At 37.4% G+C, this 25226-nt stretch overlaps 2 protein-coding genes across 2 annotated transcripts; both read left to right on the forward strand.

Annotated features, from left to right (window-relative positions):
* The first annotated feature begins 8735 nt into the window (after positions 1-8735).
* LOC118853560 (olfactory receptor 5B12-like) lies at positions 8736-9674 on the forward strand. The gene has a single exon (XM_036763693.1). It carries the CDS (start codon positions 8736-8738, stop codon positions 9672-9674), a length of 939 nt encoding a protein of 312 aa, XP_036619588.1.
* A 13215-nt stretch (positions 9675-22889) lies between these two features.
* LOC118855125 (olfactory receptor 5B12-like) lies at positions 22890-23837 on the forward strand. Its single transcript, XM_036765234.1, has one exon. It carries the CDS (start codon positions 22890-22892, stop codon positions 23835-23837), a length of 948 nt encoding a protein of 315 aa, XP_036621129.1.
* The last annotated feature ends 1389 nt before the right edge of the window (positions 23838-25226 follow it).

Genomic DNA, 25226 nt, shown 5'->3' on the forward strand with positions numbered 1-25226 from the left:
CTGAGTGCCTGATCCTGTGGTTGAATGTTTGAACTTATCTCTTTATTAAAAAACTACAAAAGTCAAACAGTCTGAATGGCTTAGACTGGCAGACAGCAAACTTGGATGGCTCATCATCTCAGCAGAATCTAGCCTAAGCTGCTGGCATGAAAAGTCTTTGGTTTTAGAATTGACTCCCCTGCTGCTCCAAGATGTGAAGAGAGAAACTGGAGAATGTTTTTAACAAGGCCAGAGGCTCTCCTTTGGGCTTGGAAGGTTGAATTAGGGAAGGCCCCGGAAAAGGGCTGGATTAAGGAGGGTATGCTACTTTCTCATCTTCCACCTGGCACATAATTAGTTTATTTGGAGAATGGCTAAAGGTCATCGATGGGGCGAAGTGAATAGAACACTGTGCTGGGAGTCACAGGAAGCCTTGAGTATCTGGCCTCAGATACTAACTACATGACTCTGGGTATCACTTAACCCCTGTTTCCCTAAATTTGTTAAAATTGGAAAATGACAATATCTACCTCCCAGGGTTGTTGTGAGGATCAAATTACATAACATTTGTAAGCATTTAGGACAGTGTCTGGCACATAGTAGGCACTTAATAAATACTTTTCTCTTCCTTCCTCATATTGAACTTGTGTGTTCAATATTTTCACCTTCTATTATTTTAAAATATATTTTATATGATGGATTTAACAAGCATTAATAACGATGGATGTTTCAATATACAGAGAATAGAAAAATGCATAGGAAGATGTTAATATTATGTACAGCTTTCAAGTGTTTATAACTTTTAACCAATAGTAAAACTGCCCTGCTTATCTGTGTCCCTTTCTAAAATTCTTTCTAATTTTTTTCTGTGTATTTTTAATGATTCATTGGTTTTCTTTTATTTCTTTTCTTTTTATCACTAAGATTTCATCACCTAAGAATTCATCAAATCCTCTTTATCATCAGCCCCCACGCCTTGAAATCAAACATTACTTTTCAAAGTGGCAAATGAAATCAAGCTGTATTATGAGAAGCCACTCTGCCTAAGGGACCTGTCTTATCTCCTGCCTGTTTTCCTGCTGTCCGTCTGGTGCCCCCATCAGCTCTCTGCCTAGTGAGCTCATGGCCTTGATGTCTTGACTCTTCTGAGAGCAATCATATCTCCTAAGTTCCATGGAAAATTCCTGGTAACAACAGCTGAGAACACCCATGACTCACATTATCAATGTGGTATGATTCCCATAGACCATGGTGTGTTTTTACATGTTTTGCAGAGGAGCAGAAGGAGGAGCTCTGGGGGTCCTCAGAGGAGCCTTTGTCCCCTAAGGGCATTGATGTTCTTATGCTTATAAAACTCTACTCCCAGGTCTTGGCCACAAGCAACAGACAACATTTTCTCTAATATTATACATGGGACAAGACTGAGGTGAAGTGATCAGCCATTAATCATTTATGAATTTATTCAGAAACAATTCTCCTATGCTTTAGTTCATCTAATTACCTCACTGACACCAAGATCCAGGCAACAATAGTGACTGAGGACAACAGTCCAAAACCTGAAGATCTCTGTGTGTTTGGCACCAGACACTGGGAAAGCTTTCTCCAATGAAACCCCTTCCTACTCTTCTCTGGCTTAGGCTTCTAAGTGAAGACCTGTAAGTGAAGATACTTGGTCAATATTTCCCCCTTAGACTCTGGTCACCAAACTAAAGAACTGAGGTAAGTCTCATATGGGGCAGCTAGGTGGCACATTGGATAGAGTACTGGTCAGGAGTCAAGAAGACTTCCTGAGTTCAAATTTGGCCTCAGACACTTACTAGCTGTGTGACCCTGGGCAAGTCACTTAACCCTGTTTGCCTCAGTTTCTCATCAGCAAAATGAGCTGAAAATAGCAAACCACTCCAGTATCTTTGCCAAGAAAACCACAGTTGGGCAATGAAAAGTTGGATGTGACTGAAAAAATCAACAACAGCAAGATCTCATACATTAGAACACTAGAGACAGGTTCTACTGACATCTACAATAGGCATATCATGTGAAAAAGTAAGAGTATCCACATCTTCAAGGAAAGGTGATCTATAGGGCTCTAAATTTGTAAAGAATTTGATATAGGTTATACATGCTCAATCATGTAAAACATTTTTAGTCATTTTATGCGAAAATGCTCAAACAAACCAAAAAAGGAAAATAGAATGCAAAAGAAGTGGTATGTTTCAGTCTGTATTCAGATGCTTTCATTCCTTTCCCTTGATGTGGATAGCATTTTTTTCCCTGTTGGGATTGCCTTGGATCACTGTATTGCTGAGAATGACTGTCATTCACAGTTCTTCATCATACAATACTATTATTGTGTACAGTGTTCTCTTGGTTCTGCTCGTTTCACTTTTCAATAGTTCATGTAAGTCTTTCCAGGTTTTTCTGAGAACTTCCAATTTATCATTTCTTATACCATAGTAATATTCTATTGAAATCACACACCACAACTTGTTCAGCCAGTCCTCAAATGATTGGCATCCCTTCAATTTCCAATTTTTAGCCACCACAAAAAGAGTCGCAATAAATATTTTTGTACAAATAGGTGCTTCTCCTTCTCCTCCTCCTCCTCTTCCTCCTCCTTCTCATTCTTCTCCTTCTCCTTCTTCTCCTTCTCCTTCTCCTTCTCCTTCTCCTCCTTCTCCTTCTCCTTCTCCTTCTCCTTCTCCTTCTCCTTCTCCTTCTCCTTCTCCTTCTCCTTCTCCTTCTCCTTCTCCTTCTCCTCCTCCTCCTCCTCCTCCTCCTCCTCCTCCTCCTCCTCCTCCTCCTCCTCCTCCTCCTCCTTCTTCTTCTTCTTCTTCTTCTTCTTCTTCTTCTTCTTCTTCTTCTTCTTCTTCTTCTTCTTCTTCTACTTCTTCTTCTTCCTCTTCTTCTTCTTCCTCTTCTTCCACTTCTTCTTCTTCTTCCACTTCTTCTTCTTCTTCCTCTTCTTCTTCTTCTTCTTCTTCTTCTTCTTCTTCTTCTTCTTCTTCTTCTTCTTCTTCTTCTTCTTCTTCTTCATTTTCTTCTTCTTCTCCTTCTTCTCTCTCTCTCTCACATCTCTTTGGGATACAGACCTCATGGTGATATTGCTGGCTTAAAGAGTGTGCAGAGTTTTATAGCCTCTTGGGCATTGCTCCAAACTGCTCTTCAGAATGGTTGAATCACTTCACAACTCCACCAATAGTGCATTAGTGCCCCAGTTTTCCCACACCCCTTCCAACATTTTTCATTTTCCCTTTCTATCACAGTAGTCAATCTGATAGGTGTGAGGTAGTATATCAGAGTTGTTTTAATTTTTCTAATCAATAGTGATTTAGAACTTTTTTATATGACTATGGATAGCTTTGGTTTCTTAGTGTGAAAACTGCCTGTCCATATCCTTTGAGCATTTATCAATTGGGGAATGACTTGTATTCCTATAAATTTGACTCAGTTCTTTACATATTTGAGAAATGAGGCCTCCGTCATTCAGTATTTCAAAGTACTTTATCAAGAACTGTATACCACAGATTTCAAAGTTTTCAAGAAACCTTTCCAGGTACTGCAAAAGATGATATTTCAGCTTTGTGGTTAGAAATCCTCTTGACAGGTCATTTTATGAGTGAAATAGTTGTAAAAACATGGATCAAAGGGTACAGTTTTTCATGTAGCAAAGATGTTTTCTCCTCCCTTATTTTACAGTTGAGATAACTGAGGCCGTGGGAGGAGGGGTGACTTGCTTAATATCAAAGAGTCACTTAATAGCAGAGGCTAGAGTAGAAGCCTGTTCTGTTATCTCAGGCCTCACAAGTCTTCCCTCCAAACCTTAAAGAGGGCATTATTTGGAAGCAGGACCTTGCTTCAAATTCTGCCTTTGACATGCAGACCTTGGAAAAGTTCCTTACCTTTTCTAGGCTTCTGTTCTTTTATCAGTAAAAAGAGGGGATTGTCCTTGATGACGTATCATGCCACTGCCAAATCCCAAATCCACAAATCTATGAAAATTCTTGGTGGAGATTCTTTATTTTTATTACGACTTTCTAGATTTCCTGGTTCCATACTTTTCTGTGTTCAATTTAATTTATTGAAGTAATTAAAGTCAAGAAGCATTTATTAAGCATCCACTATGTCTGGGGCATTGTGCTAAGCTTGGAGGGTACACAGTCAAATAAACAATGGCTGTTCCTGCCCTCAAGACACTTATATCCCACTCAGTAAGAAATGATGCACACAGATAAATCAACAGAAAAAAATACAAGGTCAATAAAAAACATTCAAGTGAAGGTCGCTATGATTCTGGGAGAAATAGGAATGATTAGGAGTTGGCACTTGAGGAGCATCGTTAAGAGAAGTAGGAATGCTCAGAAGAAGTGTTGAGGAGATAGAGCATTTGACACATGTGCAAAGGCACATAGGTGGGAGATGAGAGATCATGGATAGAGAAAAGAAAGTAGAATGGTCTGCCTAGATGTGGACGATATATAGGCATAATGTGAAATTAATTTGAAAAGAGAGGTTGCAGACAAACAGTCTTTAAGCACCAAATAGTGAAGTATTTTTAATCTTAGAAGCCATGGAGATCCACTGAAGATCTTTGAGTATCAGAGTGCCAAGGAATATCTGTGGTTTTGGCATATTGATTTAGCAATTGTATGAAAGATACAATGGTGAGGAGAGAACATTGCAGTAAGGAGACTAATTAGAACTCTGTTTCAGTATTTTGTTAAAGAGGTAATATGAGTCTGATGTAGAGTTGCAGTTTTATGATTCTAGAGAAGGATGGGTGTGAGAGATATTATGGAAATAGAACTGATGACACTTAGCAACTGATTAAATGTAGCAGTTGACATAAATTCAAGATTTGATGATGCCTTTAAGGGTGTGACTTGGTTGCCTGGAAAATGGTACCTTCCAAGGCAGGAAGTCAGGAAGACAGATAGGTTTCAGAGGAAAGATAATGGATTTTATTTTAGACATGTTAGACTTAATATGACTATAGGATGCCCATGTGAAGATACCCAGAAGACAGTTCATGATGTGAGACTGGAGCTCAGAAAAGAGAGCATGGAATCACAGAACTTGAGAATCATATAGCCCACAAGTGGTTATCCAGCCTCTGTTTAAATTTTGCCTCTTAGGGGGCAGAAGTCACTACTTCTCTAGAGAACCACTGCTATTTATCTATCACTTCTCTATCTTATATTCCAGGAATTGTTTTTTGTACCCTTGTGCAATTCCTATTGAATTCCATCTCATTAGATTCAGCCTATTGCCAAGACCTTTTGAGAGCCTTCTAGATTCTGACTCTGTCATCTGGTGTCTTAACTAGCCCTCCTAGTTTGTGTCATTTGAAATATAGTGAGCATATTATTTATGCTCTTATTCAAGTCATTGCTAAAAATGTTAAATAGCACCAATCGTACCACAGATCCCTGGAGTCCACCATTGGAAACCTCCTGCTACATTGATATTGACCAATGAGTAATTACTCTTTAATCTGGCCATCATTTCTCATTCCATCTTATTTTATTATTGTCTGTTACATATCTCTTCATCTTCTCAATAATGGGAATATGAGATATTTTAGCAAGAAATTTTCTAAATTCTATATCAGGTATATTCAAAGTATTCTCTGCTCTATTTTTTTCACTACTACAAAAAGGAAATAATGTAAGTCTGGCACAAGTCTTGCTAATTTTTTTTAATCACTGTTGTTCTTTCCTGATATTTGTTACTCATCTCTTAAGTGATCTTTTCAAGAACATCTCTCACATGTCTCATGCTTACTGGTCTATAGTCTTTAGACTCTGTTTTCTTTTGTTTTTGGAGAATCATGACAACAATTACCCTTTCCCAACTTTATGGTACATTTCCCAATTTCCATGATGTTTCAAACATCACTGGCAGTGGCTTAGAAATTACATCCACCAGTTCTTTCAGAACACAAGGTTAGATCATTGGGGTTAGCTGACTTGGATTCATCAAGGGCAGCCAAATGTTCTGTTAAAATTTGCTTTTTTATCTTGGGTCTCAGCTGTCTTGATAGAAATTTTTGTTTTTATCATTTCCAATATAAATTCTTTGCAGGGAAAACAAAGAAAATAGAAATTGAGAAGCTTTGCCTTCTGTTTTCATTTATTATCTTCCCAGATACACTAAACAAATGTTTTGTGATAATATCTTTTTAAAATATAATTTTAAAAGTATTTTTGTTGCTTTTGACTTCATTTGCCAGTTTCAACTCATTTTGAGTTTTAGCATTCTTGATATGATTATTATAGAACCACACTATACTATTTGCATCTTCTGTTTTATTAAATAGCCTTGCTTCCATATTATACACATACACACATATATGTACATATACATATATGTATGTATGTATTTCTGCTTAAAATTCTAGGTTAGTGAATGCCCTGTGTATTAATATTGAACTTTTCTTACAAACTACATTTGCCCTTCTTTATTATTTTCCTGTCCTTCAGACAGCTCTTATCCCTCCTGGGACGACTTCTTCTAAAGCATTTTAGCTGATGGGATCCCATCTGTATTTTCTTTCAACTCACTGAAATCAGCTTTCCAAAAATCTAGAGTACATATCAGACTATGCTCATTTTTTTTCTTTTCTTCAGTGAAATCATCTAGTACGTATTGATCATTTTCCCCTAGGTTCTCATGATTTCCATCCCAGCAACAAATTCCTATTAGTAAGTGAGAATCATATCCAGAATAAAATTTCTCCTTATTTGTCCCTACATGTTTTGAAGAATGAACTATTAAGATTAATTAAGCTATTATGAGATGATCTGCCTTTGGGAGAGGGCTGCATTAGATGTCTGGATAATTGAAGCCCCTAACATCATTATATCATAGCTCTGTGTCAGGCTTGTGATCTATTTTCCCATTCCAACAAGTAAATCAACTCTAATTCTCCCTCCCTTGATTTCACTCAAAATCTCTATGATGTCCCCCCTGCTGTTTCCTAAGACTGCATATATTGATATAGGAATTAGGTGCAAATAAATGAAAATTGAACTCATGAAAACTGATACAATTACCAAAACAGAGCTCATAAAGAGAGAGGAGAAAATTGTTCAAGACAGAGCCCATGCATAGTGGAGGGGTGATGGAGAATTATCCAGCTAAAGAGAGTGAGAAGTGGGAATATACTATAGCTAGGAGAACTAGGAGAGAATAGTGTCAGGAAAAAAACTCAGTGAGAAAAGAGTATCTAAAGTATGGTCTTGGTATCAAATGCTGAAGAAAGATCAAGCAGAATGATGATTGACCACAATCATCCACTTGTTTCTAGGAATTTCTCAGTGAAAAAGAGGAAATTAATAGGACAATGGTTTCAATAGATGGCAGAGTCAAGTGAAGTTGGTTTTTTTAAGGTTAGATTAGTGGGCACTATTGTAAATAGCAGGGAAGGAGAAAGCAAATAAAGAGAGAATGAAAATAAAATAAAGAGACTGAAAGATGGGGTAAATTCTTAGAGGCATCAAGGTGTCCCAGTGGATAAAGATCTAGGTTCAAATTAGGAAGACTTTAGTTAAAATCTGGCCTCAGACACTTAACTTGGTGTGTGACAGTGAACATTTCAATTAACCCTTCCTGCCTCAGTTATTTTTTCCTGTAGAAAATGAGGATAATAATAACACTCAGGATATTGTGAGGATAAAATGAGATAAAAATTGTAATGCACTTTGAAAACCTTAAAGCACTATGTGAATGATGATGATGATCATGACTATTATGTAAGATGAAGAGCACAATTGGAAAAGCTAATTTTGTCAAGGAGAAGACCCACCTCTTTATCTGAAATAGGAGCAAAGGAGAGAAAGGGGAAAGAGTTGTTGACTGCTCAAGGGGGATGGCATCTATTTCTGATAAGGTGAAGGGGAGATGAAGTGGCATAGGAAATCATAGAAGATAAATTTTTTTTGGAATAGTTTACTTTGGAGAGTAGGATGGGGGTGAATTAGGTAACAATTGATTGCTTTATCCCAGTGAAAATTCGAGTGGGATAAGATAACACAAATTAGTAGTCAACCCAGTTAGCACGATCATGGGACTTATTGAGTATCACATTAGTGGGATAAAAAAATGTAGATGATAAGTATAACCTAGAATTTGCATGACTGGTGAATGGACAAGTGGGTGGGGATCCTAGGATAGGTTAGGGAGTTTGGTTGAACCAGTTAACCATAGGTCAATGCTTTTAAGGAAAATAAGATAGACTAGAGTAGAGGCAATGAACTTGGAAAACAGAGAAGGACCTAGGAACTGGTAAGGAGTATTCATAAGGAGCAAATCTAGGTTGAAAGTGGGTGAAGCAGAATGTGCAATGGACAGCCAGGAGGTGATCCAGGAAATTTCACATTTTTGGCTCACAGAGTTAGAACAATTATTAATGATGGTCAAATAAAAGGTGGGCTGTGTCCATGTGGGGCTGAGGTGTAATGAAGATGTAGTTAGATGGGCTAAAGAAGGTTAAGAAACTGTTCAGAAATGTAAGCTCATCAATAAGCTCGAAATATAATGGGAATTTGCCTCTTATTTTATGTGTTAAAAATCATAATTGTACTGTTGGTATTATTGTATTAAGCTTAACCCACATAAAAACAGTTTTTATGTAATAGAAGTTCCATTTCCTAATTTTAAAAGATTATATGCATCTCATAAAATATCGATCATTGTCCATGATTTATTATATGTTTTTCTCTTGACCCAGGTGATTCACAAAATCTCTAAGGATATATATGGAGAATGCCTCAGAGGTGAAAGAGTTCATCCTTGTGGGATTAACAGATGCCTCAGAGCTTCAAATGCCCCTCTTCATAACGTTCACTGTCATTTACCTAATCACTTTGGTGGGAAACCTGGGAATGGTGGTAATTATCTCTTGGGACTCTCGTCTCCACACACCCATGTACTTTTTCCTCAGTAACCTCTCTCTGGTAGATTTTGGCTACTCGACAGCCATTACTCCTAAAGTGATGGCTGGACTCCTCACAGGCAACAAAATCATCTCTTACAATGGTTGTGCTGCACAAATGTTCTTCTTTGTGGCATTTGCCACTGTTGAAAGTTATCTTCTGGCTGCAATGGCTTATGATCGCCACATAGCTGTGTGTAAGCCCCTCCATTACACCACCAGCATGACACCTAGTATATGTGTTGGTCTAGTCACTGGCTCCTATTTCTGTGGTTTTCTGAACTCTTCCATTCACACAGGAGATACCTTCAGCCTCCACTTCTGCAGTTCCAATGTGGTTCCTCACTTTTGCTGTGATATTCCACCCCTCTTGGGTCTTTCCTGCTCTGACACACACATTAATGAATTAGTGGTTTTCTTTGTTGTGGGATTCAATGTCTTTTTTGCCATTTTCATCATATTGTTATCCTATCTATTCATTTTCATTGCCATCTTGAGAATGCACTCAGCAGAGGGCCGCCAGAAAGCCTTCTCCACCTGTGCTTCCCATCTCACAGCAGTGTCCATATTCTATGGGACAATCATCTTCATGTATTTACAACCCAGTTCTAGTCATTCCATGGACACAGACAAAATGGCATCAGTGTTTTACACCATGGTCATCCCCATGCTAAACCCTCTCATCTATAGCTTGAAGAACAAGGAAGTTAAGAGTGCTTTTAAGAAAGTTGTTGAGGGTACAAAGTCTTCATTAGGACTTTAATTTTAATTAAAGAACCCCATGTGGATTTTTCTCCCTCACTTTGATCTTTAAAGTACAACATCTCTAATTCTCACATGCTAATAATCTCTCATGAATCAAGGGACCTGAATTCTCCCTCTCCATCCTGAAAATCTGCTCTAGTTGGCTTCCAAAATTTGATTCTCTCACTCTGCCATCTTTTAGAAATTCGGGGAATCTGAATGTTTCATCACAACTACAGTTCTCTGTTGATGATACTTTTTGAAATTTAAAAAGGGTCTGTTGATATTTTCAAAGGAAATTTTGATAAAACAATAAATAGTAATAATAATAAATACAATAATATTGATGAGTAATTAATAAGTATAATAATAAATATTAATAAATAATAAATAAATTAGAATTAAAAGTTCTGATAACAGCAAGAGACATGATATTGTTTAATGTAAACAGCCATTTTGAGTCTACCATATACAATCTGTGTAACTCTGGGCAAGTTATTATTGAGTTACTTAGGGATCATCATCCCTGTAATAATCAGCTTAAAGGACTGCTGAAAATTATGGTAGAAAATAAAAATATTTTTGTTCTCTGAGCTTTTGCATTTGGGGATTGTGGTGGGGTTTTGACTTGGTGGGGGAGTAGGCACATAGAATTCCCAGTGGGGCAACTTCCTCTATTGATGCACAGTGGAAACTTCCTGAGTAATTTGTAATCTTATTCTTGTTTATTATTTTGTACAGTCTCAAGCCTTTGTAAAATGAAAATAAAGATCCTAAATTAACTGGACAGGCTTCTATACAAATACATCTCATTTTTTTGTGTAGGGTTATCTTCTATAGTTTCATTAATTAAGAAATTCACTATCACTAAGAAATAGAATGGGAGAATCAATGAATTTGGAAGTTGGAAATTTCCTCAGACAACATAGTCTAACCCATACCCAAATGGAATACATTTTGTAGCATTTCCAACAGGGAGTCATCTAAGAAAAGGGAAGTTCCTAACTCTCAAGACCCGTTCTGCTTTGATTTGGCTCCAGTGACTAGTAAGCTCTTCTTGATATAAAACCTTGATTTGTCTCATTATGGCTTCTATCCGTTACTCCTATTTCAATATCTAGTTGCTTTCCATTAGATGCTCTTCAGCTTATCAATGTCCTGTTGCACCAAGAACTGAATACAATGCTGTCCTATGTGGAGTTTTTCTTTCTCCATGCCTTTCTTATCTTTTAAAAGTTAATATAACTGGAGGATAAAGCAGCCTCTTTAAGCTTGCAGATATCAGATCAACAATTTATGCCTAAATTGAGTTCCTCCTCTTCTCTACAAGAATCTGTAGATTTTTATATAAAAGCTCATATAGAGTTAGATTTGTGTTTCTGTTAGTACATTCATTACTTTGCACAATTCTTGACAACTAGTGTGTGATTAATAAATGGTTTTTGTTTGTTTTATTGATTGGTTTGATGTTTTGTGATTTTGATTCTTTTAAATAATGAGCTTCATCTTTTCAGGAGAACTTTATTTGCTTTAACAGAAGCATCAATGTAGCATGGCAGAAAATTATGTAGATTATCACTAAATCCTAAATACCATGTGAACTCATTAAATTTACTTATTTATTATAAATGGAACACAATATGTTTTAACAACAGCCATCCTCTATGAGCAATCAGAACCATGGATAGGGAAAGCTTCTTAATACCACAATCTCCCCACTAGTGTCATTTGTTACCTTTCTACCCTGGGTCCCTTTTAGCTAGGAGGATTCATTCTATTTTTCTGCCCAATTACCCCACCTACTTGGTCGCATTTTTTTCTTTTTTCCCCTCAAAGTGTTGTGTCAATTTAATGATCATTAATTTTTAAGATGTACTTTTATTATAAGTGAAATTATGTCCAGATCTAAGACTATCAGGATTTGAGAGAGCTCAGAATTCAAGGACTTCGAAGAGTTGTAGGAGCCAACAATGAGAGACATGGACCAGGTGTAAGTTAAGTACAAGAGTTCCTTCAACATGGGAAAGGGAAGCTTGATCAGATAAGGGGAGGTGAGATAAAGTTTTTGATTGAAAAATTGATCTTTAAGAATTGGGAGGTTAAAACAATAAAAAGGGCAGATTTGTGGCACTATCAAAAGTGGGAGATAAATTCAAATTGGAAAGCTCAAATCAACAGCAATTAACATTGTGTTTTACAAATATTCTCCATTTAGTCTCACAACACCCCTATTAGTCAAATACTAGAGATATTATGAATTCCATTTTACAGCTAAGCTCACTGAGGGTTGGATAGGTGAAAAAAAAAACTTGCTCACAATCACAGTATGCCACTAGTATGATTCTCCTAACTCCAGGTGAACATTCATTCCTCTGAAATGTGATTTCTCTTAAATAGTAGTAATGGGAGTCGTGGTGGTAGTAGTAGTCATTAGCAGTTATATATCACTTTAAAATACACAATACATTTTACAAATGTTAACTATTATTTTACAACAACTCTGTTGGGTATATGTTATTATATCTCCATTTTGCTGATGAGGAAACTGAAGCAAAGAGATATTAAATGACTTACCCAATGTCACACAGTTAGTAAATGTCTGAGGTAAGATTTGAATTCAAGTCTTCTTGACTCCAAAATCTGCCCTCTATCTACTGTATAATGTAGGTCAAAGGGAATATATGTACATATATGTATGTTTGTATGTACATATGCATGTGCACATATATATGTACATGCATGTATATGCATATATGTATACATCTGTGTATGTGTGTATAGGTATATATGTGTATATAGATATACATACAGGAATGATGAGAAAGAAAGAAAAGCTGTCAGAGACTATCACTCACAAGGTATCTTCAGGTTTTAAGGACCATGCCTTAAACCCAAATCACTCTGGTTCTCATTGATTGGCCAAAACCAGGTCCCAGGTCCAGCCCTATGTGGACGTTTTTTTGGGCGCTTATTGGCTCAAAGTCAATGTAAATAGCAATTATTTCAGTTTTGACCACAAACCTTAAGGCTCTTCCCCTCCCAGATAGATTTTTTTGACCAGGTAAAAGAAGCCATTTTGTGCCCCATTTCTTACCTAGCCTTAATCACTGATTTGGTGTTGCCTCAGTCAAACTGGGACCGGTTAAAGACCTTGGCTTATAATTTTTAAATTATCTCTCCTGGATCTATTTTCCAGGTCAGTGGTTTTCCCAATGAGATATTTCACATTGTCTTCCACTTTTTCATTCCTTTGGTTCTGTTTTATAATATCTTGATTTCTCATGAAGTCACTAGCCTCCACTTACTCCAATCCAATTTTTAAGGTAGTATTTTCTTCAGTGGTCTTTTGGACCTCCTTTTCCATTTGGCTAATTCTGCCTTTCAAGTCATTCTTCTCCTCGTTGCCTTTTTGGTGCTTTTTTGCCATTACAGTTAGTTTATTTTTTAAGGTGTTGTTTTCTTCAATATTTTTTCAGTATTTTTTGGGTCTCCTTTAGCAAGTCATTGACTTGTTTTTCATGGTTTTCTCATATAATTCTCATTTCTCATCCCACTTTTTCCTCTACTTCTCTAACTTGCTTTTCCAAATCCTTTTTGAGCCCTTCCATGGCCTGAGACCAGTTCTTATTTTTCTTGGAGGCTTTCGATGTAGGGTTGTAGAGCCAGAGGGTAAAATAGATATTGTAAGAATCCACAGATTGCCTCCTCAAAAAGATCTGAAAAAGAAAACTCCTAGGAATATTGTCACCAAATTCCAGAGCTCCCAGATCAAGGAGAAAATACTGCAAGCAACCAGAAAGAAACTATTTGAGTATTGTGGAATAACAATCAGGATTACACAGGATCTAGCAGCTTCCACATTAAGGGACCAAAGAACTTGGAATACGATACTCCAGAGGTCAATGGAGCTAGGATTAAAACCAAGAATCACCTACCCAGCAAGGCAAAATATGAATTTTCAACAAAATAGAGGACTTTCAAGCTTTCTCAGTGAAAAGACCAGAGCTGAATAGAAAATTTGTCTTTCAAACGCAAGAATCAAGAGAAGCATGAAAAGGTAAACAAGAAAGAGAAATCATAAGGGACTTACTAAAGTTGAACTGTTTTGTTTACATTCCTACACAGAAGGAGGATGTGTATGATTCATGAGACCTCAGTATCATAGTAGCTGAAAGGAATATGCATATATATATGGGTGTATATATATACATATGTGTGTGTCTATGTATGCATATGTGTGGGTGTATGTATACATATGTATATGTATATATGTATTTGTATATATGTATATGTGTATATATATATATGTATATATATATATATACATACAGAGAGAGAGAGAGAGAGAGAGAGAGAGAGAGAGGGAGAGGGCACAGGGTGAGTTGAATATGAAGGGATAATATCTAAAATAACAAAATCAAATTAAGGGATAAGAGAGGAATATATTGAGAGAGGGAGGAAGGGAGAGACAGAATGGGGTATATTATTTCACATAAAAGTGGCAAGAAAAAGTGGTTCTGTAGGAAGGGAAGAGGGGGCAGGTGAGGGGGAAAGAGTAAATCTTGTTCTCATCGGATTTGACCTGAGAAGGGAATACCATACACACTCAATTGGGTATCTTACCCCACAGGAAAGAAGGAGGAAGAAGATAAAAAAGGGGGGCATGATAGAAGGGAGGGCAGACAGGGTGAAGGGAGCAATTTCAATAAAGGGGGATAAGTCAGGAAGGAGCAAAACAGTCAATCTTTCACAACATGAGTATTGTGGAAGGGTTTTACATAATGATACGCATGTGGCCTATGTTGAATTGCTTGCCTTCTTAGGGAGAGCGGGCCGGGAGGGAAGAGGGGAGAGAATTTGGAACTCAAAGTTTTAAAAACAGACATTCAAAAACAAAAAAAATATTTTTGCATGCAACTGGGAAATAAGATACTCAGGCAATGGGGCATAGAAATTTATCTGGCCCTACAAGAGAAGAAAGGAAAGGGGGATGGGTGGGGAGTGGAATGACAGAAGGGAAGGCTGACTGGGGAACGGGGCAACCAGAATATACGCCTTCTGGGAGTGGGTGAGAGGGTAGAAATGGGGAGAAAATTCGTAATTCAAATCTTGTGAAAATCAATGCTGAAAACTAAATATATTAAATAAAAAAAATAAAATAAAAAAAAATAAAAAAAATACTAAAATAAAGACCTTAGCTTAAAAAGGCCAAGGTCTCCCGCTGCATGCAGGGCCATCTCCAGCTGTCCTGATCCATTATCTTGCCACTGGACCCAGATGGCTCCACAGAAGAAAGAGAGGCTGGTGACCTTGCACAGCTCTCCCTCACTTAAATTCAATTTATTTTTATGTCATGGCATCACGTCCCTGATGTCATGGTCCTCTTTGAGAATGAAGGAGAAACAACAACATGTCTCTGTGGGAACTGCCACATTTTGTAGATGTTGTCTATTGTTCTGTGCACTTGCTCCATGTGACTCCCAGATTAAACCGCCAGTAGATGGGATTTGACAGAAATTACATATTAAGTCATATCCGCAGGTACATAATCTTTACAGGTCCTTTAATTTTGGGCTGTTAGTGATAGAAGGGATAATCTAGATCAGTGATTCTCAAACCTTTTGGTCTCAAGGCTCCTTTACACTCCTCAAAATTATTGAGTACCCTCCAATAGCTTTTGTTTATGTGACATACCTACTGACATTTTCCATACTATAAATTTGAATTTCATAGTATTCTAGTGAAAATGATTCTACTATTAAAAACCCCTCGAAAGGGTGTCAGGTAGCCCCATGAATTTCCAGGTTATACTTTGAGAACAGCTGTTCTAGATGCCTTTTCAGATTCATTATTGAGACTAACTGTGGCTTTGCAAAAGAATAAGATGTGCCTTCTGATGTTGAAGGCTGTTGTTCCTTTAATTTGATATATTTAAGTGAAAGCCCTTATATTCTAACTCAAAATACACAAAGTTTGCATGAATAGGGTATTAGAAGCAACATGGGAAAGGAGCCACAAAAATATCTTTTCCCAAAGTGAGGCATCAGGTGACACCTCTAACTAGGGTCATCCATGGATACCCCATTCTGGAGAGTGATTTAAGCTACTTGGCAAGGAAACATTAGATAGATCAGTCCCAGTGTGGACCAGGCTACTTCAGGAGGAACTGGTTTTCCCCTCATTGAAGAACGTCATGCATATGCTGAATTGCTGTGAACATTGAAGATGGAATTCTTGTTCAAGTATGGGCTAGAACAAATAGCCTCTGAGGCCATTTCAAACATTGGGAAACTCTAGTTATGAAATTCAATGTGGACTGAGAAATTTAGAGAAGCCAATCAGTTTGAGAAATGCAGGTGGGAATGGATAATAATCCCTGCACATCATCCCAGCCCTTCTCAAGAGTGCTAACAACAGAGGAAGATGGTCTCTCTGAAGTCTGAGTGGCTCAGCAGTAGGGAAACTACCTTGAGACATATAATGGGCTTATAGAAGGAAGCTGTGCTGCTCTGTCATGCTCCGCCTTGCATATGCCTAGCAGTTTTTGGTTGATTATTACATGGAAAGTATGCAGACACACTTTTCTTTTCATACAGGTCTAAGAAATCAAGTTGCATTGTGGGAAACCACATTGTCTGGGCTCTAAATGGTTGTCCTATCCCCTGACTGTTCTTTTTGCACATCTTGTGGCTCAAAAGACACCAAATTCTTCAAAGGAAGATAATAAACAATTCATTGTTGTATGTATAAGAACAGGAGAGTGTGTGTGGGGGTGGTAAAACACCAAAGAAAGAAGTGATGGATCACATTGGAACTTCAGAAGGGAAGGCTGCAGGTGTTTCTTGTGTGAATGGAGGAACTAAGAAAACCATAGATATGGGAACAACATTGAATGTGATGGTGGTGTTATAATGGAGGGGTTTATAGGGGGCACTCATAGGCCACAGCAGCATGGAGAACATTTTCAACAGCACCTTAGCCACATATGTTATTTTTCAGTCATTTCAGTTGTGTCCAACTCTTTGTGACCCCATTTGGGGTTTTCTTGGCAAAGATATTGGAGTAGTTTGCCATTTCCTTCTCCAGGTCATTTGATGGATGAGGAACTGAGGCAAACAGGATTAAGTGACTTGCCCAGGCTAACCTAGCTAGAGAGTGTCTGAGGCCAGATTTGAACTCAGGAAGACGAGTGACTCCAAGCCTGGCACCCTATCCACTGCATCCCTTAGATGCCTCTAGCTACATATGGTGATAGACACATCCTTCATTAGACTATCACTCTAAAGTGTTCTTATTCCATCTGCCAAAACTCTTAAAATTCCTTTATGGCCACAGCCTTCAATCTTTCCATCACACATTCTACCTCATTGTTTCTCAGTCTAGATATATTCCTTATTATGAACACTGATTTCTACAATCCTTCCTGTTTTCTCCTACTGTAGCCTATCTCCTTTCCCTTCATAGATCTGACCCTACAGTTGGCTGATCCAGCTTTATCCTTGAGCTACCCTAGAATCACATACCCCCTTTGTCCTTTCTCAAGTCACTTGAACCCCGGGTTACATCTATATTCAACCTTTTCTGGCTCTATTAATGTGCTATTAAGCAACTCAAATAACCACACCGACAGAACTCACTAGAAATCTATCTTAGATTGTTGTCTCATTTGACCCCTCACTGTGCCAAAGCAATCTTTTTTTCTTCCATAATTAACTCTACCACACATTTCAAGAGAGACCATTTAAAAATGTTTCTGTCTCCTAAGATCTGTTATGCCATTTCTTGCCCTCCATTTGAGCATATCTGGATATTATGCCTTTTGGGCTTCCTTTTCCCCAAACCTTTATTCCCTGTTTTATCCTCCTTTGCCCTTATTTCAGAAGAAAAGGTATGTTTTCCCCTTGCCTAGACTGACCTCAATAATACAATAATCAAGCCCTGATTTGTAGTACTTGATAGATTTCAAGGTGTAAGTGCTCACATTGAAAATTTAACATAAGCCAGGGGAAACTGATTCTTGGAAACCCAAGGTCAAGGGCTTCTTCCCAATTCAACCATACAATCTATTCTCTACCAGTGGAGTGAATAGAGCAAAAGAGGTAAAGTCAAGAAAAATGAGTTCAAACTTTGCCCCAGCCATTCACTTGCTATTTAACTAGAAGTTAGTCAATATATCTCAGAATTAGTTTCCTCATTTGTAAAATTAGGATTATAATCAAATAACAAGGTACTCTGATTCCAATACTGTTTAAGTCTATTTTGGCATGGTGAAAGTATCATTGATCTGAGAGTTAGGAAACCACGGTTATTGTCCTGGTTCTACACATTGATGTTTGAGATTCCGTTCCCTCTCGACATCAGTGACTCACTTATAAAATTATGAAGTAGAATTGAATATAATTTTCTATATTTAATGTTATATGACCTATGCATTTTAAACTAATTATATCATAAAACAATTTGATAGGATTTCTAGCAAATAAAACAAGATAGCAAACCTTAAACAATTAGGGGAAAGAGTTTAAACGAGTTTAAAAATTCAGACTGTATTGTGCTTTGGAACATTTAATTGGGGGTGAGATAATGTGGGTCCAAATTCTGGTTCTGCTCCTTATCACAAATGTGAATGTTTGAACTTAGTTCTTATGAAAGATCTATAGAAGCCAGGCAGGTTGAAGGCAGAGGGTAGAATCAAGAAAACTTGAATGGCCTTCATCTGATCAAAATCCAAGAAGTGCTACTAGAATTCAGAGTCATTGGCCTTAGAATTGACTGACCTATCACTTTAGGGCATAATGAGAGAACTTGGAGACTGTTTCCAACAAGGGCAGTGACTCTCTCTGAGGCCTGGGTGATTGGATTAGGGAAAATACTAAAAAGTGGAGTAGAGTGAAGAAAGGAAGCTGTGTTGTGTCCTCATCTTCCACCTGGCACCTAACTAGCTTATTTGGGGACTGGCTATTTGGAATATACATGGACAGATTTTTCCTCATTCTTTTAATTTACTTTTTTTTGTTATGAACCCGGTAAACATTAACAGAAATGGTCATTTTGATACACAAATAATAGAAGAAAATCCCAATGAAGCTGTTAATTTTCATCATGTACAATTTTAAGACATTATTATATTTAATCAATAGTAAAATTGTACTGCTTGTCTGTGTCCCCTTTTGAAATTCCTTCTGTTGTTTTCTGTGAATTTTTAAAATGATTAACTTGTTCTTTTTATTTCTTTTCTTTTTTTCTTACCTAATCCGTAAATTTCTGGATACATCAATCTTCCCCAATTAGATATTTTTTCTTCAAAGAGGCAAATGAATGGAAGCTGTACTATTTGAAGGCATTGTTTCTGGGGCCTAAAGGACTTCTCTCATCCCCCGCCTATTTTCCTGTTGTCCATGTGGGGGCTCCTTCAGGTCTATGCCTAGTGAGCTCATGGTCCTGATTTCTTGTCTTCTGAGAGCAGCTATGTTCTCTGCGCATCATGGAGAAGTACTGACAACAACATCTGAATACACCCATGACTTCCCTTAATAATTGTGATTGGGTCCCCACAGACCTGAGTATGCCATTATGTGCTTTTCAGAGGTGCACACTAAGTAGCTCTGAATGTCCTCAGTGGAACTTTGGTCCCTTAAGAGCACCAACATGCACGTTCTTGTAAAACCCTACTGCAAGTTTGTGACCAAAAGCCACAGGAAATCTTTTATGTCTCAGTTTGGGCCAATGTCCCTTAGACAAGCCTGACTTTGGTTGTTGTCATCCTTCATTTATTCATAAGATTGGAAACATTGCTTTAGTTCGTCCCTCTTGGAGTCTTGTCACCACCCTAAAGGACCCAGGTAAGTCTCAGCTATTAGAATACTACTGATAGGATCTACTCAGTTCTACAATATGAGTCATACATGAATGAAAAATAGTATCCTTGTCTTCAAGGTATGAGGAGGTAGAGAATTCAAAATCACATGTTTGAAACTGCCATTTTCATAATGTTCCATGTTTTTATATTTAAGGTGATGTTAATGGTCACTTGCATTTAATGGCAATGTCAAGGTTCACAGAGCACTATAGTTTTAATATCTCATTTGATCCTCACAACATCCCTGTTTTGTAGGTATAGAGATGAGGAAACTTGTGGCTGAGAGGTGTTAAGTGACTTGTCTAGGGTCATAAAGGTGACAAGTTTCTTAGACTGAGTTTGAATGCACTTCATCCAGTTTCCATTATCCTTCTATCATCTTGGCCACTTCTCTGCCTCCTAGATGTTAAGATCATCCAGTTTTATAGCTGAGGAAACAGACTCTGAAATGGTAGGGGTCATGCATGAGTTGATGCACGTAATAAATAGCAGAAATGGAATTCAATTCCAGGTCTTCTCACCCCAAATCAAATAAACTTGTCATGCCACCAATTGTCATTCTTTTGCATACTTATTATTTGTTCACCCAAGTGTTTCAAAGCACTTCATAAAGAACTGTGAACTCTGAATTTCTAAAAATTCCTTCCAGTTATTGCAAGAGATGGTATTTTTGTTTTAGTAGTAAATATCCTCCTCTCTTGTTTCTCCATGATTTAAAGAGTTGTAATTGCCTAGATTGCATTGTACAGTTTGGATACAAAAAAATTACATGACCTTATTCCCTTAGACTGCAGGTCATGTAATTGAACCCCAGGTTGGGGAGGTGATTTGCCTAAAGCTACAGAGTAATTAGTGGAAGGAGCAGGACCAGAACCCAACTCCATAAACTCAGAGTTCTCTAGTCTGTCCCCCACACCAGGATTATTTAATGAGGGAAGAATTCTGAACTAGACTACTATGGTTCAAATCCTTGGTCAGTCTTGTAGGCTTTGGGCAAGTCACTTATAAATGAAGGCACTGGACTAGATGAATGAATCCATTAAGACTTTATGTAGAAATTTTTAATCTTTATTATTGTTTGTTGTGTTTTCCTAACTAATAGATTTCACATGTTCAATTTTACTCATGAAATTAATTCAGTTCAGCAATCATATATTTAATGTGGAGTCTGTACTAGATATTGCCTTTTCTCTGAGAAAAGATGTCAGAATCTAGGCATTAGTGTAAATATTAGGGAACGAGAAATTGTATAAGAGGAAGAAAATAAACTAAAACAATGATGGAGGCTTGGTTTCTTGGAGGCTTCCAGGTTAATATAGTATGGAACCTGGAGTCAGAAAGAGTAGTTCAAATTCACCCATTCCCCACCACACACACATACAGGCAATCAAATACAAATATTTTACATCTTCAGTGATCTTGTAGTCTACATGTAGAAAACATTTTTTACATAGAAAAATCAATTGAAAATATGCACCAAGGAAACATATACTGTTTAAATGGGGGGGGCACAGTCAATGGGAGAAACAGGGAAGCTTCTGAGTATTGGAGGTGGCAGTCAAGCTGCACATTTCAGTGAGCTAGAGATTCTAAGAGAAAGTGTCGAAGTAATAGAGCTTCAGAATCATAGAGGACAGGCTGTACAAAGGCCCATTGCTGGGGGATGGGAGAGGAAGGATGAAGAAATGAAAGTTTATCCATCTGCCTGGCATGTGAGACACATGAGATGGGGAATGATGAGAAATCAATGTAGGAAGATAGGATGGAGAGCGATTGTGAAATATTTTAAATGTGAAAAAGAGGCATTCATATTTTATACTAGAAATAGTAGTGACCCACTGAATACTACTAAGCATTGGAGAGATAAAGTACATCTCTGCTTTAGGATTAGCAAATTGCAACTGTTTGGAAGATGTATTTCTAAAATAAAGATTTTTAAGATGGCAAAATCTAGGCGTTATTGTAAATAACAGGGAGTAAGAAATTACATAAGAATAAACAAACAAACAAACAAATAAATAAATAAAAACTAAAACAATGATGGAGGAGTTGGATTCCTGGAAGCTTCCAGGTGAATATAGTATAGAACCTGGAATTAGATAAACTTAGGTTTAAATTGAACCTCAGGAACTTAGAAGGTGACCCTTGCCAAGTCTCGTATCTCTGTCTGCTTCTGCTTCCTTCTTTATAAAATGGGTACATCACCTACGTTGCTGGTTTGTTGTGAAGATCAAATGACATAATATTAATAACTCACTTTTGTAAAGTAATAGTGGTATCTAAATCCTATCTGTTAGTATTTTTGGAGGAGAAAGGATGAGAGGAGAAGATCATACATAGAGAGATTGACATTGGCAGTGAGAAGATCCACCTTGTTCTCTGAGATATGTGACAAAACAGAAGGTAAAAGGGAAAAATGAAGAGAGATTTGGAGGGTTGAGTATGTAAATGAGAGAAACCAAGAGTGATGTCATCTGTCTTTGCTGATGCAAAGGGAAGAAAGTGGTATAAGAAAGTGGGCTAGTTAATGGGGGAATAACTGGGTTCCTTTGGACCAGGGATGATTCAAGTGACAAGAGAATAACATATAGAGAACCCAATCAGCATATATATGTTCTGTCCTCTCTTTGTGTCACTATTAAAGGTACATAGTGAGCACAATTCTAAATTGGAAAATCTGGTGAAAGGTAACAGAGCAAGGAATTCTAGGGTAGTTGAGGGACTATCACCAAAGCAGTCAATCATCAGTTCGATCCTATGAAGGCAGAAGAGTAAGGCCACAATTGGAGAAATAAAATTGGAAACATGGTAGGGATGTAGAACCAGGTGTTTATGGTAAGGAGTAAATCTAGAGACATGAAAGGTAAGGCAGAATATGTAATGGAAAGATAGTAAGATATGCTCAAGAGGATTTCAGAGTTCTGGGTCATGGAGTTGGAGGGATGATCAGTTTAATAGTATGGCCACAATATATGCAACTGATGCAGAGTAAAGATGAAGGTCAAGGGAATTGTGGAAGTTGAGAACCTGTTCAGTAATGATCTAAATGAGTACAAGAGGACTTATGATATGTGCTCAGAAATCATAATTGCAACAGTAGTATGATGTTGATTTATCATACATGAAAACCCTACAATTTTTTATTTAACAATATTTCATATTTTCAGTTTATATAAAATATGATTCTATAACCTTCACAAAAGAATGATAAATACCATGATTTATTCTGTTTTTTATGTAACAAAATTTTATATTTTCATTTTATACAAAATATGATTCTAAAACTTATAAAAGAGAATGATAAATGCCATGATTTATTCTGTTTTTGTATTTCCCTTGTTCCAGGTGAATCATCCAAATCCCTACAAGATATTTATGGAGAATTGTTCAGTGGTGAAGGAGTTCATCCTTGTGGGATTAACAGATTCCCCTGAACTTCAGGTGCCTCTCTTCATAATATTCACTATCATTTACCTCATTGCTCTGGTAGGGAACCTGGGCCTGGTATTTCTGATATTGTGGGACTCTTGTCTCCATACACCTATGTATTTTTTCCTCAGTAATCTCTCTCTAGTGGATTTGGGTTACTCTTCAGCCATTACTCCTAAAGCAATGGCTGGATTCCTCCCAGGGGACAAAACCATCTCCTACAATGGATGTGCTGCACAAATGTTTTTCTTTGTCTACTTTGCCACTGCTGAAAGTTATCTTCTGGCTGCTATGGCCTATGATCGCCAGGCTGCTGTGTGCAAGCCCCTCCATTATACCACCACCATGACATCCAGTGTGTGTGCTCAGCTAGCTATTAGTTCCCATATCTGTGGTTTCCTTTTTGCCTCCATTCACACAGGAAACATCTTTAGCCTTTCCCTTTGCAAGTCCAACATGATCCATCACTTTTTCTGTGATGTTCCACCTCTTTTGGTTCTCTCCTACTCTGTCTCATATGTCAATGAAGTGGTTGTTTTCTTTGCTGTAGGATTCAATGTATTCTTTGCCCTTTTTTTCATCTTGAAATCTTATTTTTTAATTTTCATTGCCATTTGGAGAATGCACTCAGCTGAGGGCCGCCAGAAAGCCTTCTCTACTTGTGCTTCCCATCTCACAGCTGTGTCCATCTTCTATGGGACAATAATTTTCATGTACTTACAACCCAGCTCCAGCCATTCCATGGACACAGACAAAATGGCTTCGGTGTTCTACACCATGGTCATCCCCATGTTGAATCCTCTGGTCTACAGTCTGAGGAATAAGGAAGTCAGTAGTTCATTTAGGAAAGTTGTGAGCAAGGCAAAGTCTTCATTAGGAAACTTTTTTAACTAGAAAGAAAAGTATTCAAGCAGTTTTCTTCTACACTATGATATTCAAAGTACATGCACTCCTGGGCTGACACAGCCTTTATTATCCATGGATCATAGGTAATAACTTTTCTCTTTTGATCTCGAATTTGGAAAATATCTTCCCTCACTGCTTCCAGTATCTGACTCTGTGATCCATAATTTTTAGAAATTTGGAGAAACTGGATATTTTTATATTTAAAAACAATTGAATATAGTTTGAAGATTTAATATCTGTTCGTCTTTTCACAAGAATTTTAATCAACTTCCCTTACCACCGAAAGTTATGATGTGTTGAACACATCAGCCACTTTCTTTTCCTGTGAATCTGGGCAAGCTATTGTTAAGTGACTTGGGTGGGGGCAGGGAATGGTTATCATCACTTTATTACCACTTGCCATGTTTCGCTGAAAAGTCTAGTAGAAAGTCAAACTGTTTACTTCTTAGAATTGAAAATGTTATCAGTAGTCTTAAGATTGTCATTATTTACTTGGGTATTTTGAAAGAAAGATTGGGGCTGAGCTAAGTACAGTGGGGTGATTTTAAAAAATTGGGTAGGAAGAGGACAAAAGAAGCAATCATCTCATACAAATGAGGTGTGAAAGGAAGAATTGATACAGAGGAAGCAAGTGGGTTGGAGTGCTGGTAGTGCTAGCTTACTCTCATCAGAAATGGGTTAAAGGGGCAACAACATTTAGATTTAGAAGGGTATAAAAGTCTTCTAAATCTCTAAGGAAATGAGAGTGAGGGAATAGAATAAGGGAGAGACTTCTAGAAGAGTGCATAGATTAAGAATTAGAAGGGTAGGGGAGAGGATAAGTTACAGACATTTGGGGGGAAGGGCAATTAAAGTAGTGAGTGGGGGAGAGAGGATAAGAGAGGGACTCTTAGATGGGTGAGTAGATTAACAAATTGGAGAGCAAGGTAGTGGTTAAAAACAAGTTAGACCTGTGAGGAGGGATAGGTTAAGTAGGGCTAGAAGGAGAGGGAGGAAATGTAGGATTAAGGAAATACCCAAGTAAGTAATAACTGTGAATGTAAATGGGATAAATTTTCCCATAAAATGGAAACATAGCAGAATTGATTAAAAGTTTGAATTCCTCAATATATTGCTTAAAAGAAACACAATAAAAATGAGAGATACACAAAGAGTTAAAATAAAGGCCTGGAGAAGAATTTATTATGCTTCAGCTGATGTAAAAAAAATAAAAAAGCAGGGGTAGCAAACATCATCTCAGACATAGGCAAAGATAAAATAGATTTAATATCAAAAGGTAAACAAAGAAACTAGACTATGTGTCACTAATATTGTTCAATATTGTTTTAGAAATGCTAGCAATAGTAATAAGAGAAAAAAGAAATTAAAGTAATCAGA

The sequence above is a fragment of the Trichosurus vulpecula genome, chromosome 6 (assembly GCF_011100635.1).
Source record: "Trichosurus vulpecula isolate mTriVul1 chromosome 6, mTriVul1.pri, whole genome shotgun sequence".
NCBI classification, from domain to species: domain Eukaryota; kingdom Metazoa; phylum Chordata; class Mammalia; order Diprotodontia; family Phalangeridae; genus Trichosurus; species Trichosurus vulpecula.